General features: G+C 35.4%; 1 protein-coding gene across 1 annotated transcript; it reads left to right on the plus strand.

The window, feature by feature from the left end:
- Positions 1-2,674: 2,674 nt before the first annotated feature.
- On the plus strand, positions 2,675-12,625 carry LOC101252256 (peroxisomal fatty acid beta-oxidation multifunctional protein AIM1). The gene is made up of 18 exons (XM_004251565.5): positions 2,675-2,901; positions 2,993-3,064; positions 4,343-4,405; positions 4,495-4,551; positions 4,688-4,755; positions 4,838-4,919; positions 5,018-5,073; positions 5,541-5,843; positions 7,540-7,626; positions 8,252-8,426; positions 8,790-8,911; positions 9,094-9,257; positions 9,910-10,164; positions 10,742-10,863; positions 10,937-11,058; positions 11,178-11,326; positions 11,719-11,857; positions 12,407-12,625. Exons 1-18 carry the CDS (start codon positions 2,808-2,810, stop codon positions 12,449-12,451), a joined length of 2,175 nt encoding a protein of 724 aa, XP_004251613.1. The 5' UTR covers positions 2,675-2,807; the 3' UTR covers positions 12,452-12,625.
- Positions 12,626-12,937: the final 312 nt, after the last annotated feature.

Raw genomic sequence — 12,937 nt, forward strand, 5'->3', positions numbered from 1 at the left:
TATCTAGCCCAGCATTAGAGAGCATGCCCTTGCTCTCTCCAGAAGTGTTTGATTCATCCGCTCAGCTACACCGTTCTGCTGTGGTGTATTTCTAACTATACGATGTCGAGCAATCCCTTCACCCTTACAGAATTGATCAAATTCAGACCAGCAGAATTCTAGCCCATTATCAGTTCGCAACCTCTTGATCTTCTTCCCTGTTTGATTTTCCATCAAAATTTTCCACTCCTTGAACTTCTGAAAAGCTCCACTTTTATGCTTCATCATGTACACCCAAGTCATCCTTGAGTAGTCATCAATAATGGACACAAAAAATCTGCAGCCTCCCAAAGACTCAACACGGCATGGACCCCAGCAATCAGAATGGATATAATCAAGTGTGCCTTTTGTTCTGTGAATGGCCTTTGGAAACTTGTTGCGATGTAGTTTTCCAAAAACACAATGTTCACAAAACTCTAGGCTCTTAACCTTATGACCAGCAAGAAGATCCTCCTTTGACAGAATTTGCATCCCTCTTTCACCCATATGACCAAGTCTCATGTGCCATAACTTAGTCATATCCTTCTGGTGAACTTCTGACGATGCAACATGGGCTGAACCTGTAACCGTGGAACCTTGTAGAAAATACAAAGTACCACGCATAACACCTTTCAGAATCAAATTTGAACCCTTCCAGACCCGCAAAACTCCATCTTTTCCCGACCAGCTGAATCCCTTGCTGTCCAAACGACTAAGAGATATCAGATTTTTCGTCATCAATGGAACATGCCTGACCTCGTTCAATGTGCAGAAGCTACTGTCATGTGTCCTTATCTTGATCGAGCCTGTCCCAACCACCTTGCAGACAGAACTATTGGCCATTGAGATGCTGCCTCCGTCTATGTGCTCATAAGTCGTGAACCACTCTCTCCTAGGACAGATGTGATAGGATGCCCCAGAATCGAGTACCCACACATCTGAATGATGAGTGTGCTCATCCGCAACTAGGGCAATGTCTTCTTCAGAATTGGTGTCTTCTTCAGCAACAGCAGCAGAAACTGATTGTTTTTCTGATTGCTTCTTCTTCTTCGGACAATCAAATTTCCAATGTCCCTTCTCCTTGCAGTAATTACAAACATCATCCGGCTTTGCACCCTTCGACATCGGCTTATTTTTCTTTCCGCCGTTTTTTCTTCCCTTTTCGCTACTGGTGAACAGACCGGAAGGCTGTATGTCTGTACTTGTGCCGTTAGCCTTATGCCGTAATTCCCTGCTATGAAGGGCCGATCTGACTTCTTCCAGCGACATAGTATCTTTCCCAACAATGAATGATTGAACAAAATTCTCAAACGATATTGGGAGAGATACTAACAGAATCAGGGCAGCATCTTCATCGTCGATCTTCACATCGATATTACGCAATTCTAATAATAAAGTATTCAATTGCTCTAAATGTTCCCTGAGTTGTGTACCTTCAGCCATTCGTAAACCGAATAGACGTTGTTTCAGAAGCAGCTTGTTGGTTAGAGATTTTGTCATGTACAAACTCTCCAGCTTCAACCACAGACCAGCAACAGTCTCTTCATCCGAGACCTCCGTGATGACGTCATCCGCGAGCACAGTATGATCGTCGAGTGTGCCTTTTCCTCCAGAATCGTCATCTCAGGAGTAACGACGGCGTTCTTGTCTTTCGATAACGGCGCCCAGAAGCCTTGCTGTTTCAACAAAGCCCGCATCTTGATCTGCCATAAACTGAAGCTGTTCCTTCCTGTGAATTTGTCGATTTTCACGTTCAAAGTAGACATCTCGAATTCTCCAAGAACACCGATTAACCGAGAGGCTCTGATACCAATTTGTTGTGCGGAATTTGAGATAGTACGTGAAAATATAAACGCGAAAAACAAGACAACAGATTTACGTGGTTCACCAATAAATTGGCTATGTCCACGGGAAGAGGGGGAGCAGTTTTATTATGGAGAGGCAAGAACAGAATTACAGAATAGGGTTTGTCATAGCGTCTATATATAGTGCTAAACTACGCCCTAACAGGCTTGGGCCCAACATACAGAATTGACATATAATTAAGGGCCCAATTCAAGGCATTCAACATATCTGATTAATTTTCTTTTTGTCCCATTTTATATAAAGACATATGATTTAAGCATAAAATAGACATTATTATTTCCAACTTACTAAAAAAATTGTATAATCAAAACAAAGAAAATGACATTTACCAAAAAAAAAAGAAAAAAAAAACAGCTTCCTTCGTTAAAAAGAAAATAGTCAAAAATACTTTTTGAAATTAGGTAATTTTACCCCCTTGTTAAGACAAAGTTTAGTTGTTTTTCCTTTGATTAACAAAGTTTGGACGTAACAATAACTTTAAATTATTATAAACAAATTAAAGAATATATTGAATAATTATTCTCAAAATACTTAAATATGAAAATTAAAATATTAAAAAAAATTTAATTTAATTTTACATTACGCCAATTACTGTTCGAACCTCAATTCTCTTATAACGAATAACATAAAAAAATAGATCCTTCCATAAAAATACTTGTGAATAATTCAAATATTTTTTCATACATTAATAATCTCAAATGTTTTTTTTCTCTCTAAAAATAATACTCCACGTTTATTTTTATTTTTTTTAATTTTGGATGTTAATTGTGTCAACGTTGACTCGTGCACTAAACATATCTCTCACGTGACCCGCTTCTTTCCCATTGATTAAAATCTACAGTAAATTCATTCAATCAAATTTCTATATAAATTCAGTTTTCTTCAGTCAATTCCCAAATTTTTGAGGATAATTTTCGTTGAAAATGGCGAAAGCAAAAGTGACGATGGAGGTTGGGAACGACGGCGTTGCGGTTATCACATTCGTCAATCCGCCGGTGAATGCTCTTGCTATTCAAAGTAAGCTTAAAATTTCATCGAAACGGAATTTTGATTTGTTTTTCTCTTTTTGGAAGCGGAATTTTGATTTTGAGTTTTGATTTTGTTGTAGTTTTCGCTGGTTTAAAGGAGAAATGGAATGAAGCAGCTATGAGAAATGATGTCAAAGCTATTGTTCTGACTGGTAAAGCTATTGATTTTCTTCTATTTGGTTGATTTCTTCGTCTTACTGTTTTTTTTTTTAAAAAAAAATTGTTACTTTGATCTGTTTGATTTTGGATAGGATTTGGTGCTATCAGTAAATAGTGTTCGATTTAGGAATTTGGTTAAGCTTTTCTGAATTGCGATTTGCGGAGCTGATGTTTCGACGAATTTTCTGTTATGATTGGTAGTTACTGTTTTTTTTTTTTTGTTTAAATGAAATTTTTGTTTGATCTGTTTGATTTTGGATGGAATTTAGTATCAGCAGATAGTGATTAATTTAAGAGTTCAGTTAAGCTTTCTGAATTGCGCTTTGCGGAGCTAATGTATGGATGGATTTCAGTTATGATTGCTATTAACTTTCATTTATCCTCAAAAAGAAATTTTTGTTTGAGCTGTTTGATTTTGGATAAAACTTAATATCAGTAAATACTGATTAATTTAGGAATTTAGTTAAACATTTTGAATTACGAATTGCGAAGCTGATGTTTCAATGAATTTCAGTTATGAATGCTAGTAGCTTTTTTTTTTTGACAAAAAAGATTGATTAATTTAGGAATTTAGTTAAACTTTATGGTTTACGCACTACGAGTTGTGAAGCTGATGTTTCATTGAATTTAGTTATGATTGCTAGTAGCTGTTTTTATTGATTAAAAAAAAAAAGACTTTCTTTGAGCTGCTTGAATTTGAGTAGAATTTAGTTTTAGTAAATAGTAATTAATTTAGGAATTTAGTTAAACTTTATGGATTACGCATTACGAATTGTGAAGCTGAAATTTCACTGAATTTAGTTATAATTGCTAGTAGCTGTTTTTATTGATTAAAAAAAAAAGACTTTCTTTGAGCTGTTTGATTTTGAGTAGAATTTAGTATCAGTAAGTAATTAATTTAGGAATTTAGTTAAACATTTTGAATTATGAATTGCAAGATGATGTTTTGATGAATTTCAGTTATGATTAAAGGTTCTTTATCTGATATGTTTGATTTTGGTTTGAATTTAGTATCAGTGAATAGTGTTTAAATTAAGAAGTCAGTTAAACTTTATGAGTAACGCATTATGCATTGTGAAGCTGAAGTTTCATTGAATTTCAGTTATGTATTTGATGAAATTTCCTACTTTTTTGTACCTTATTTTTTTTAAAAAAAAGTGTTAGTTTCCTTTTTCTACTTCATGGTTCATGTCCTTTGTGCTTTTCTCTGTTTTTTGTGTGTTGGTCTTCCCACTTCCTTTTTTGTTTATGTTCTCATCGATCTACTGTAGGATATGGTGGGCGGTTTTCTGGTGGTTTTGACATCAATGTTTTCGAAAAGGTTCATAAAACAGGTAGGATTACTTTCATTTTGTCTTTTTGCAGTTCGTTATTGTGTCCCATGAACCTTTGTTTTGAAAATTGTAATTTGGATGGGTTGCAGATGATGTTTCTCTATTGCCTGATGTTTCTGTTGATCTCGTGACGAACATTATGGAAGGTAAGAGAACTGTTGGTCTGAATTAGGATGTCAAATCTTAAGATGGCTTACTGTAGCATCTCATTGTGCTTCTTTGTGTCATCTTGGTAGCAATTGTTATTTATACTTCTGTGATCATTTTGATTTGTAACTTTAGATGGAAAGAAGCCTGCAGTGGCTGTTGTGGAAGGACTTTGTCTTGGAGGTGGCTTGGAATTGGCATTGGTTTGTGGTCTCTATAAAATTTGCTCTCCCTATGCTTAACTTTTTCCTTGTGATTGAATTATGTAATGCATGCTTTTGGTAGGGATGCCATGCACGCATTGCTGCGCCAAGAACACAACTTGGGTTGCCAGAGCTTAGCCTTGGAGTTCTTCCTGGCTCTGGAGGTAACTCAGCCACTTACTGCTCATTGAAGTTGCATATAGGTTAAATTTCTTTTCATTTTTAGATTTTATTGAGAATATCAATAATGTTTCTTCTCAAGGTACACAACGACTTCCAAGGCTTATAGGGTTGTCAAAGGCTATTGATATGATGATGGTAAGTCATTCATCTTCATGATTTAAAAAGCTGACAATTGTGAAAAGTTGTCTTGGTGTGTGGGGTAAAGTTTCTATAGATCCTTATGTTTAACCATTGACAATTAATTCATTTACAAAGTAACTGTTGGACAAATAATTCGTTTAACAGGTGCATCATTTTAAAAAGAAAATTTTATAGTTATTCTCAGCATTAGATGGTGATTCTGGATGACATTCATGACAGAAACCTAAAAGGATAAGAAATAAGAAGGGACAAAAGTATCCTTATTTCATGTACTACTTAAGCTCTGTTTTTTCTCTGGTTGTGATTGTTGGGTTTTAACTTTAATAAGTTGTCCACACATTATTCTCCATTAAGTTTGCAATACATGCAGAACTATTGCTTCTTACTGAAATCTGTAAATCAATTTTAAAACATTAATTTGTGGGACAATAGCCTAAATAATGTGAAAAACCTTTTTGCAGACATCCAAACCAATAATGTCAGAAGAGGGGGAGAAGCTAGGTCTTATTGATGCAGTTGTCCCTTCCAAAGAGTTGTTAAAAGTAGCTAGACAGTGGGCCCTTGATATTGCAGAAAGGCGCAAACCTTGGATGCGTGCCCTTCACAGGACTGACAAAATTGGTTCCCTTTCAGAAGCACATGAAGTTCTGAAGTTGGCTAGGAAACAAGTGAAGCAAACTGCTCGGAATATGCCTCAGCACTTGGCATGCCTTGATGTAATTGAAGAAGGCATAGTCCATGGTGGATATAATGGGATTCTCAAGGTATATGTTGCTTGGTCAATTAATACCTATATTCTATGCACATCTCTCTTCAGAAAACGACGATATTCTAGTTTACCCACTTTTTGTTAACATAATCCAGATAATCGCAAATAGTGTCATAAAAGGTAGATAAGACCTCATTTGTTTGCACTTAATATAGGTCTTAACTTAATCATTCATATCTCAGTTATTAAGGCGGTTTATCTTTTAATTTTTTATCTTAACTATTAAGATCTTAAACAATGTTTTATAATCACTTAATGGGTCTAAATACATCTAAATGATTATTGTAACAAAGTTTTAATGTCATCAAGATGCCTATTTTTCACCAATTCAACCCACTCATAGCTACCGTTATTGCCCTCCATTATCAACTACCACTACGCACCACCCATTATTCATAACCACCATCCATGGGCGGCTCTATGCATAAAAGAATAAGGCCTTTGCCTTAGGCCCCCAAATTTCGGGGGCCCAAATTTTTGTCAAGAATAAATTGTGTGTTAAAGTTTTTATAGAAAAATTAATTATTTATGATAAAAAGTATAATTTTTTTAAAATAAATTATTTTATCCACTTTAATATCTTTTGTGGAGTACTTTGTTAAAAATAAGAATTAACAGTGAAAAGTGTTACAAAGTGAATTACGAATTCTTTTTTATTTCTTATTAAATTTTAGTTTCAAGCATTACTCTAAGCATATTAAAATGAGGTTATACCAAGTCACCAACTTTTTGAGTCAAATTCTCTGGTTCTAACTCTTATCTTTATTTAATATTTATCAATTTATTACTTGTATCATTATGTTAACAATACATATAATAATTGTCTCACTTAAAAGATATTTTTCAATGTTGAGTTGATAAAATCTTACCTAAAACTAGTAAATGAAAAAATAATATTAAGTACTAATAATTTTCATCTTAATAGTGTAATTCTTTAAAAATAAATACGTATATGAAGTCTATTTATATTTTAGGCCGCGAATTGAAATTTTGCTTTAGGCCCCCAATTACGTTGAACCGCCCCTGCCACCATCCTCACTCATAACCACCACCGCTGCCAATCACTACAATCAGTTGTGACCATATTTAGCCCACCATTTATAATCATCACCACTAACCACCGTTACTACAACCACCAATCACTACTGACAATCACATAACCATTGTATATTGTCGACCGTCGTCATCATTCACCATCACTATTAACTATCACTATATTCTACCACAACTATTAGTTGCCACCACCAACTACCACCATCACCACTAGCTACTACCCACAATACCACCACCAGCCAACATTCTCATGTAGCACAACCGCCACCACTGCCAACCATCATCACCACCAACCATCATATAATTTTGTAAAACTAGTTTGTTGATATAGTATTAGATTACTTTAGTATTTTATTAAATTGATATTTATTAATTTGTAAACAAAAACAGGTTGTATATATTAAGATGTTAAAAAAACAACCAATCTTAATTATTAGTATTCAGATCTTAATGCAACATCTTAATATTTAGATGTGCATTCATACTTAGACATATAAATCTTAATGCACGTGTTAATATTCAGATTCAGACGTTTTGATGTTAATAAAAACAATGAGGCCTAACTCAGTCTTTATTCATGTAGCCATTTGAAACAAATGGATCGAGATGGATTGACAAGCTTTTTTTAAGTCTTGCAGGAAGCTAAAGTTTTTGAGGACCTTGTATTATCAGATACATCAAGAGGTCTTGTTCACGTATTTTTTGCCCAACGGGCTACATCAAAGGTACCAAATATGCTTCACTGCTGAGCACATGGTACCTGTTGTGTGGTGATGCTATCTTGAAGCTTAAAATTCTTTCGAAGTATTTTTGTTGAGTACAGTAAACTTAATTCAGGCTCTTAAACATTTACTTTCAGCATAGTAAACTTGGTTAAGGATCTCTCTTATTATTACCCGATCTTATATTAAAAATATTAGTGCATTAGCTGTTGTGTGCAGAACTGTCTGTGTTTAATGCAAAGCTTCTCATTGATAAGAATGATCTCACATGATTGAGAAGCAAGGTAGGGATCTGTTGTTTGTTTATAATGCAAGCTTGATTTGGTATGTTCCATATGCTTTAGGTTTCACTTAGGGATGGCTTTACTTGGTATCCATCAGCTAGTGGAAGTTCGTTATCATTATGATTTCACGAATGAGAAGTAACATGGAGTTTGGATCTCTTGTATATGAATAGAATTTCATACTTGTTATAATAGATTTGTTTCTGATCACTTCTATAACTTTTGTGCTCCTGCTCTAGGGCTAGTTTGACTTTATTAAGAAAGTTCCTTAGATATCTGTTTCCTCAATGGACAATCAATTCTATCATATTTCTGAATTATATTTTTATTCCTAAATGGTTCAGGTACCTAATGTAACTGATATTGGTCTGAAACCAAGGTCAGTGAAGAAAGTTGCCATAATAGGTGGAGGTTTAATGGGTTCAGGCATAGCAACCTCTCTTGTTCTGAGCAACATATTTGTTATTATCAAGGAAATTAATCCTGAGTATCTTCAGAAGGGGATAAAAACAGTTGAAGGTTATATATCTTCTTTCAGTGGGATTTTATTATGTCTTATTTTGTTGTTGGTACTGTTCAGGATGCTTTGTTATGATTTCACTTTTGTTTATTGTTTTTCTGAACTTCCATGGACTGTTTTTCCTTGAGCCAGGGGTCTTTCAAAAACAACCTCTCTACCTTTGAGGTAGGGATAAGGTCTATGTACACTCTACCCTCCCTCAGACCCCACTTTGTGGTACTACAGAGCGTATGTTGTTGTAGTTGATGACTAATAAATGTTCTGATAGATTTCAAGATTGTGAGGCCTTTTGACCATTCATCTTTACAGTCATCTTATGATTTTGGAAGTTAGAAACTTATGTGGAGTACCTTATGTTACAGCAAATATCCGAGGTTTGGTAGCGAGAAAGAAGTTGCAGCAGGACAAAGCAAACAAAGCTTTGTCAATGGTTAAAGGTGTACTGGATTACTCAGAATTTAAGGATGTGGATATGGTCATTGAGGTAACTACTGGACCTATACTTTGCTCAAGTAATGTTCCACAGAATGGTTTCTTCTTTCCCTTCTTGCTTCTTCGCTTGGCTTTTCTATTTTCCTGGCGTATAAAATTGTCTATGAACAGAATTCTACTATTCATCATCTGTTGAAGTTTGTTGTTTTTGAAACAGTTCTGTCTTGTTTGTAGGCTGTCATTGAAAATGTTCCTCTAAAACAACAAATCTTCATTGATATTGAGAAGATTTGTCCTCCCCACTGTATTTTGGCATCCAATACATCTACTATCGACCTCAACATAATCGGGCAAAAGACGAGCTCTCAAGATCGGATTATAGGAGCACACTTTTTCAGGTTACAATTCTTGCCGTGTAACTTTAGTTCTATAAAGAAGGTGAACCCTACTAATCAAGAGAAATTGACCTCTGTGAACCTGTACAGCTGATTTTCAAGTCTAAAAGTTATCAAATACTTTGTTTTGTTGAGGTGAATATGACCACTACATAGAAAAGAAGATTTAATATAATCTGGAAAATAGAATAAATGTGGAACAAACTGTTATATGGGATGTCAGGTGATTAACTTTCACGTGTTTTTATATAGTTTCCATTTTTGAGTTCTGCTCCTAGAAAATTTGGAATATCTTTCTTCAATTCGTCTCTGTCGTTTTCTACTTCTTAAAAGTGATATTGGGGAGATATAAAGCTAAATCCATTTGTCCTGCTACCTAGCAATGTAAAACACAGAAGGGAGAACCTAACAATAAAGACCCAACCTCCAACTATAAGATTGGGAAGTGATCCATGGAGAAATTTGGGAAGAGCCATTGTTGGACCTGGGATTTTGGGGTTACAGGTGGAGTTTACCATACAAAAGGGGGAGAAAGCAGTCTACCAAGCTAATTGCTCCTTCTTTTCTTTGTTTCTTTGAAATACAAAATCCTTGTGATGATTCTGTTGGATCACTTTTTTGTTGTAATTATTAACTGATTTTTTTCTATGGTCAGTCCTGCTCATGTGATGCCTCTGCTAGAGATAATCCGGACGGAGAAGACATCTGCCCAAGCAATCCTCGATCTCATGGCTGTTGGCAAAACAATAAAGAAAGTACCTGTTGTAGTGGGAAACTGTACGGGTTTTGCTGTCAATAGGACATTCTTTCCATATGCCCAGAGTGCACAGTTTCTCGCGAATCTTGGAGTGGATGTCTACAGGATTGATGCACAAATCATTAACTTTGGTCTCCCCATCGGTCCATTCCAGTAATTATCTTCCACAAAGTTACCTTTTTTTCAAGTGAGAGATATAGTAAACTAGTCTGCAGTTCTTTGCAATTTTCAAATGCTAATCTTCATGGTGTCTTTGACTTACACAGCTTCAAGATAATTAATGTACTTAAATGATTCAAATTTTTAAATACACCTGTCTATCTGTGATGATACATCCAGAAGGTGAAATTAGATATACATGAAAGGGCTAGAATGTTGGCGTGCAAATTTTGGTATTGGTGGAGCATTTGCTGGCTGATGTTGAGATTGATAGTTGTGGCATCTATCATTGGTATTGGGTGGTGGTGCGGATGGTGATGGGTAAACAATAACAAACTGAACATAAGGAATTATTTTCGGAGAGAGAAATTGTAGGCTGTGTCTTCCCACACTCTCACAAAAAAAGAACACACAAATTAAGAGAGAGACCGACATACATTGAGGAGGGGTGGGTGGGAAGAGAGGAGGAGAGGTTGAAAGATTGTTGTATCATATGCAGGGAATGAGGATATAATGCATACAATAGTTATGTTGGTAGGCATGTAAAATAATTTGCTCATTCATTTTTCAGGCTTCAGGATTTAGCTGGATATGGAGTTGCTATTGCAACAGGGAAAGAGTATAGTTCGGCTTTTCCTGATAGAGTATTTATGTCTCCACTGCTTGACCTTCTAATAAAAAGTGGTCGAAATGGTAATGTTGCAAGTTTCATTCTCTATTTTGTTGTTTTCTAGGTATTGTCATCCTAATTTCGCTGGTGATGCAGGTAAAAATAATGGAAAAGGATACTACATTTACAAAAAGGGAGAGAAGCCAAGACCTGATCCTTCAGTTCTTCCAATTATTGAGGAGTCCAGAAGGCTCACTAATATTATGCCTGGAGGAAAGGTATCATCGGCTAACAAAAGAAAAATCTCAATTCATGATTTAATCATCGGTTTTGAAGGGTTTGTCAAAATCTAAATCCCCTCGCAATAACCACTGTCTTCGTTTTCAATTTATGGCAGCCAATATCTATCACTGATCAAGAAATTGTTGAGATGATACTCTTTCCAGTTGTGAACGAGGCATGCCGTGTTTTGGATGAGGGGGTAGTAGTCCGAGCATCAGACCTTGATGTCGCTTCTGTACTTGGAATGAGTTTCCCATCTTACAGGTTGGTACTGTACTGTGAAATCAGCATCATTTGCTTCCAACAATAAGTCAAATACTTACTCTTTGCTATCTTGGGATAACTACTGATTCTGAAGTATGAACAACACGAGCTAACATAAAATATCTCCTTGTTTGCCTTGGTATGAATGGGGTGTAGTTTTATATGCTTAATAGAGAATGCTATACCCAAGACACGTGGGGATTGTTAAAAATTAATTAGTTAAGAGGAATCGAAATGGATAGTGAAGAAGAAGAAGAAAAATCACCAGCTGTTCAAACCCTTTTGCCGCACTTCGCAACTGGTTTATGTTTTTTTTTTAAAAAAAAAAAATTCAACAGAAATTAGAGGATTTCTCATAACAGATCTTTCTTGCAATGATTTTCTTTTTGCAGAGGTGGCATTGTTTTCTGGGGAGATACTGTTGGGGCTGGTCATATATATAAAAGTCTCCGCAAGTGGTCAGAAGTATATGGTAATTTCTTCAAGCCATCAAAGTTCTTGGAAGAGAGAGCAGCAAAGGGCATTCCCTTGGTAAGAACTTGATCTTATAGATCTATTAACATCTTTTTACCTGTTTGTTTCTTAGCTAGGCAAGTTGTTCACCGATATCTGCAATTAATTATCAACTCCAATAAGTAAATGATCTAGCAGATGTAACTACTAATGTTAGATTGTTCAATGTGTCAATAATAAGAAATACATAACCCATATCTATGAATATGGGTCAACAAAGCAGAAATGTTAGTCATGGCTTCAACAACATATCCAAGTGTAATATGACAAGTGGAGTCTGGGGAAGGTTTCGATGTACACAAACCTTACCCCTACCTTTGTGGGATAGAGAGTTTGTTTCCGATAGACAAGATGTAAGTCATGGCACCATGGGTAAAACCACCAAAAGATGGGACTAACAACTATCTTCGTGGGTAACTGCGAGATACACGAAGAATTCTTTTTTGATCTCTCTGTTCAACTAGGGACAACTTATAACTCTCTGCCCTGGGCAATTATACACACATTTAGAACACTGATTTTATGTCAAATGTTAACTTACTGATAACATAATTTCTTATTCTGCAGAGCGCTCCTGCTGCTACATCTTCGACATCAAGGTCACGCATGTAGTAAGCAATACATTTACGACTTCAGCACCTACTTTGATCTGTTCATCATTATGGTTCATAATATGTTTTAATGGTTACATGTAACATGCATAATGTTACTTCTTTTGGTCAGGGTGGGAACTGTTTGTAGACTTAAACAGATTGCTTAATTTTTATTTGAATAATGTTGGAAAAACATTTCAAGTGTTATTTCTTATTTCTAGAATAACGTAATAGACACCTCTACCGTGTCTAGGATATATACCGACCTTACTCCTGTAGGGTAGAGAGGTTGTTTTCGATAGATTATAAACTGGGGTGATAATTCTCACTAGTTGTTTCCAAAGTTACAATCTTTCATTAGACAAAAACCACTGTTAGAAATAATCAAACTCTATTAAAACAAAAGCAAAACTTGCCTGTGTGATGCATCGTAAATTTTTTTTACTAATTTAATTCACAGATTAAGAGGGAAAAAAATTATGGATTTAATAATGTTTTACATCGA

This window comes from Solanum lycopersicum, chromosome 12 (assembly GCF_036512215.1).
Source record: "Solanum lycopersicum chromosome 12, SLM_r2.1".
In the NCBI taxonomy this organism is placed as follows: domain Eukaryota; kingdom Viridiplantae; phylum Streptophyta; class Magnoliopsida; order Solanales; family Solanaceae; genus Solanum; species Solanum lycopersicum.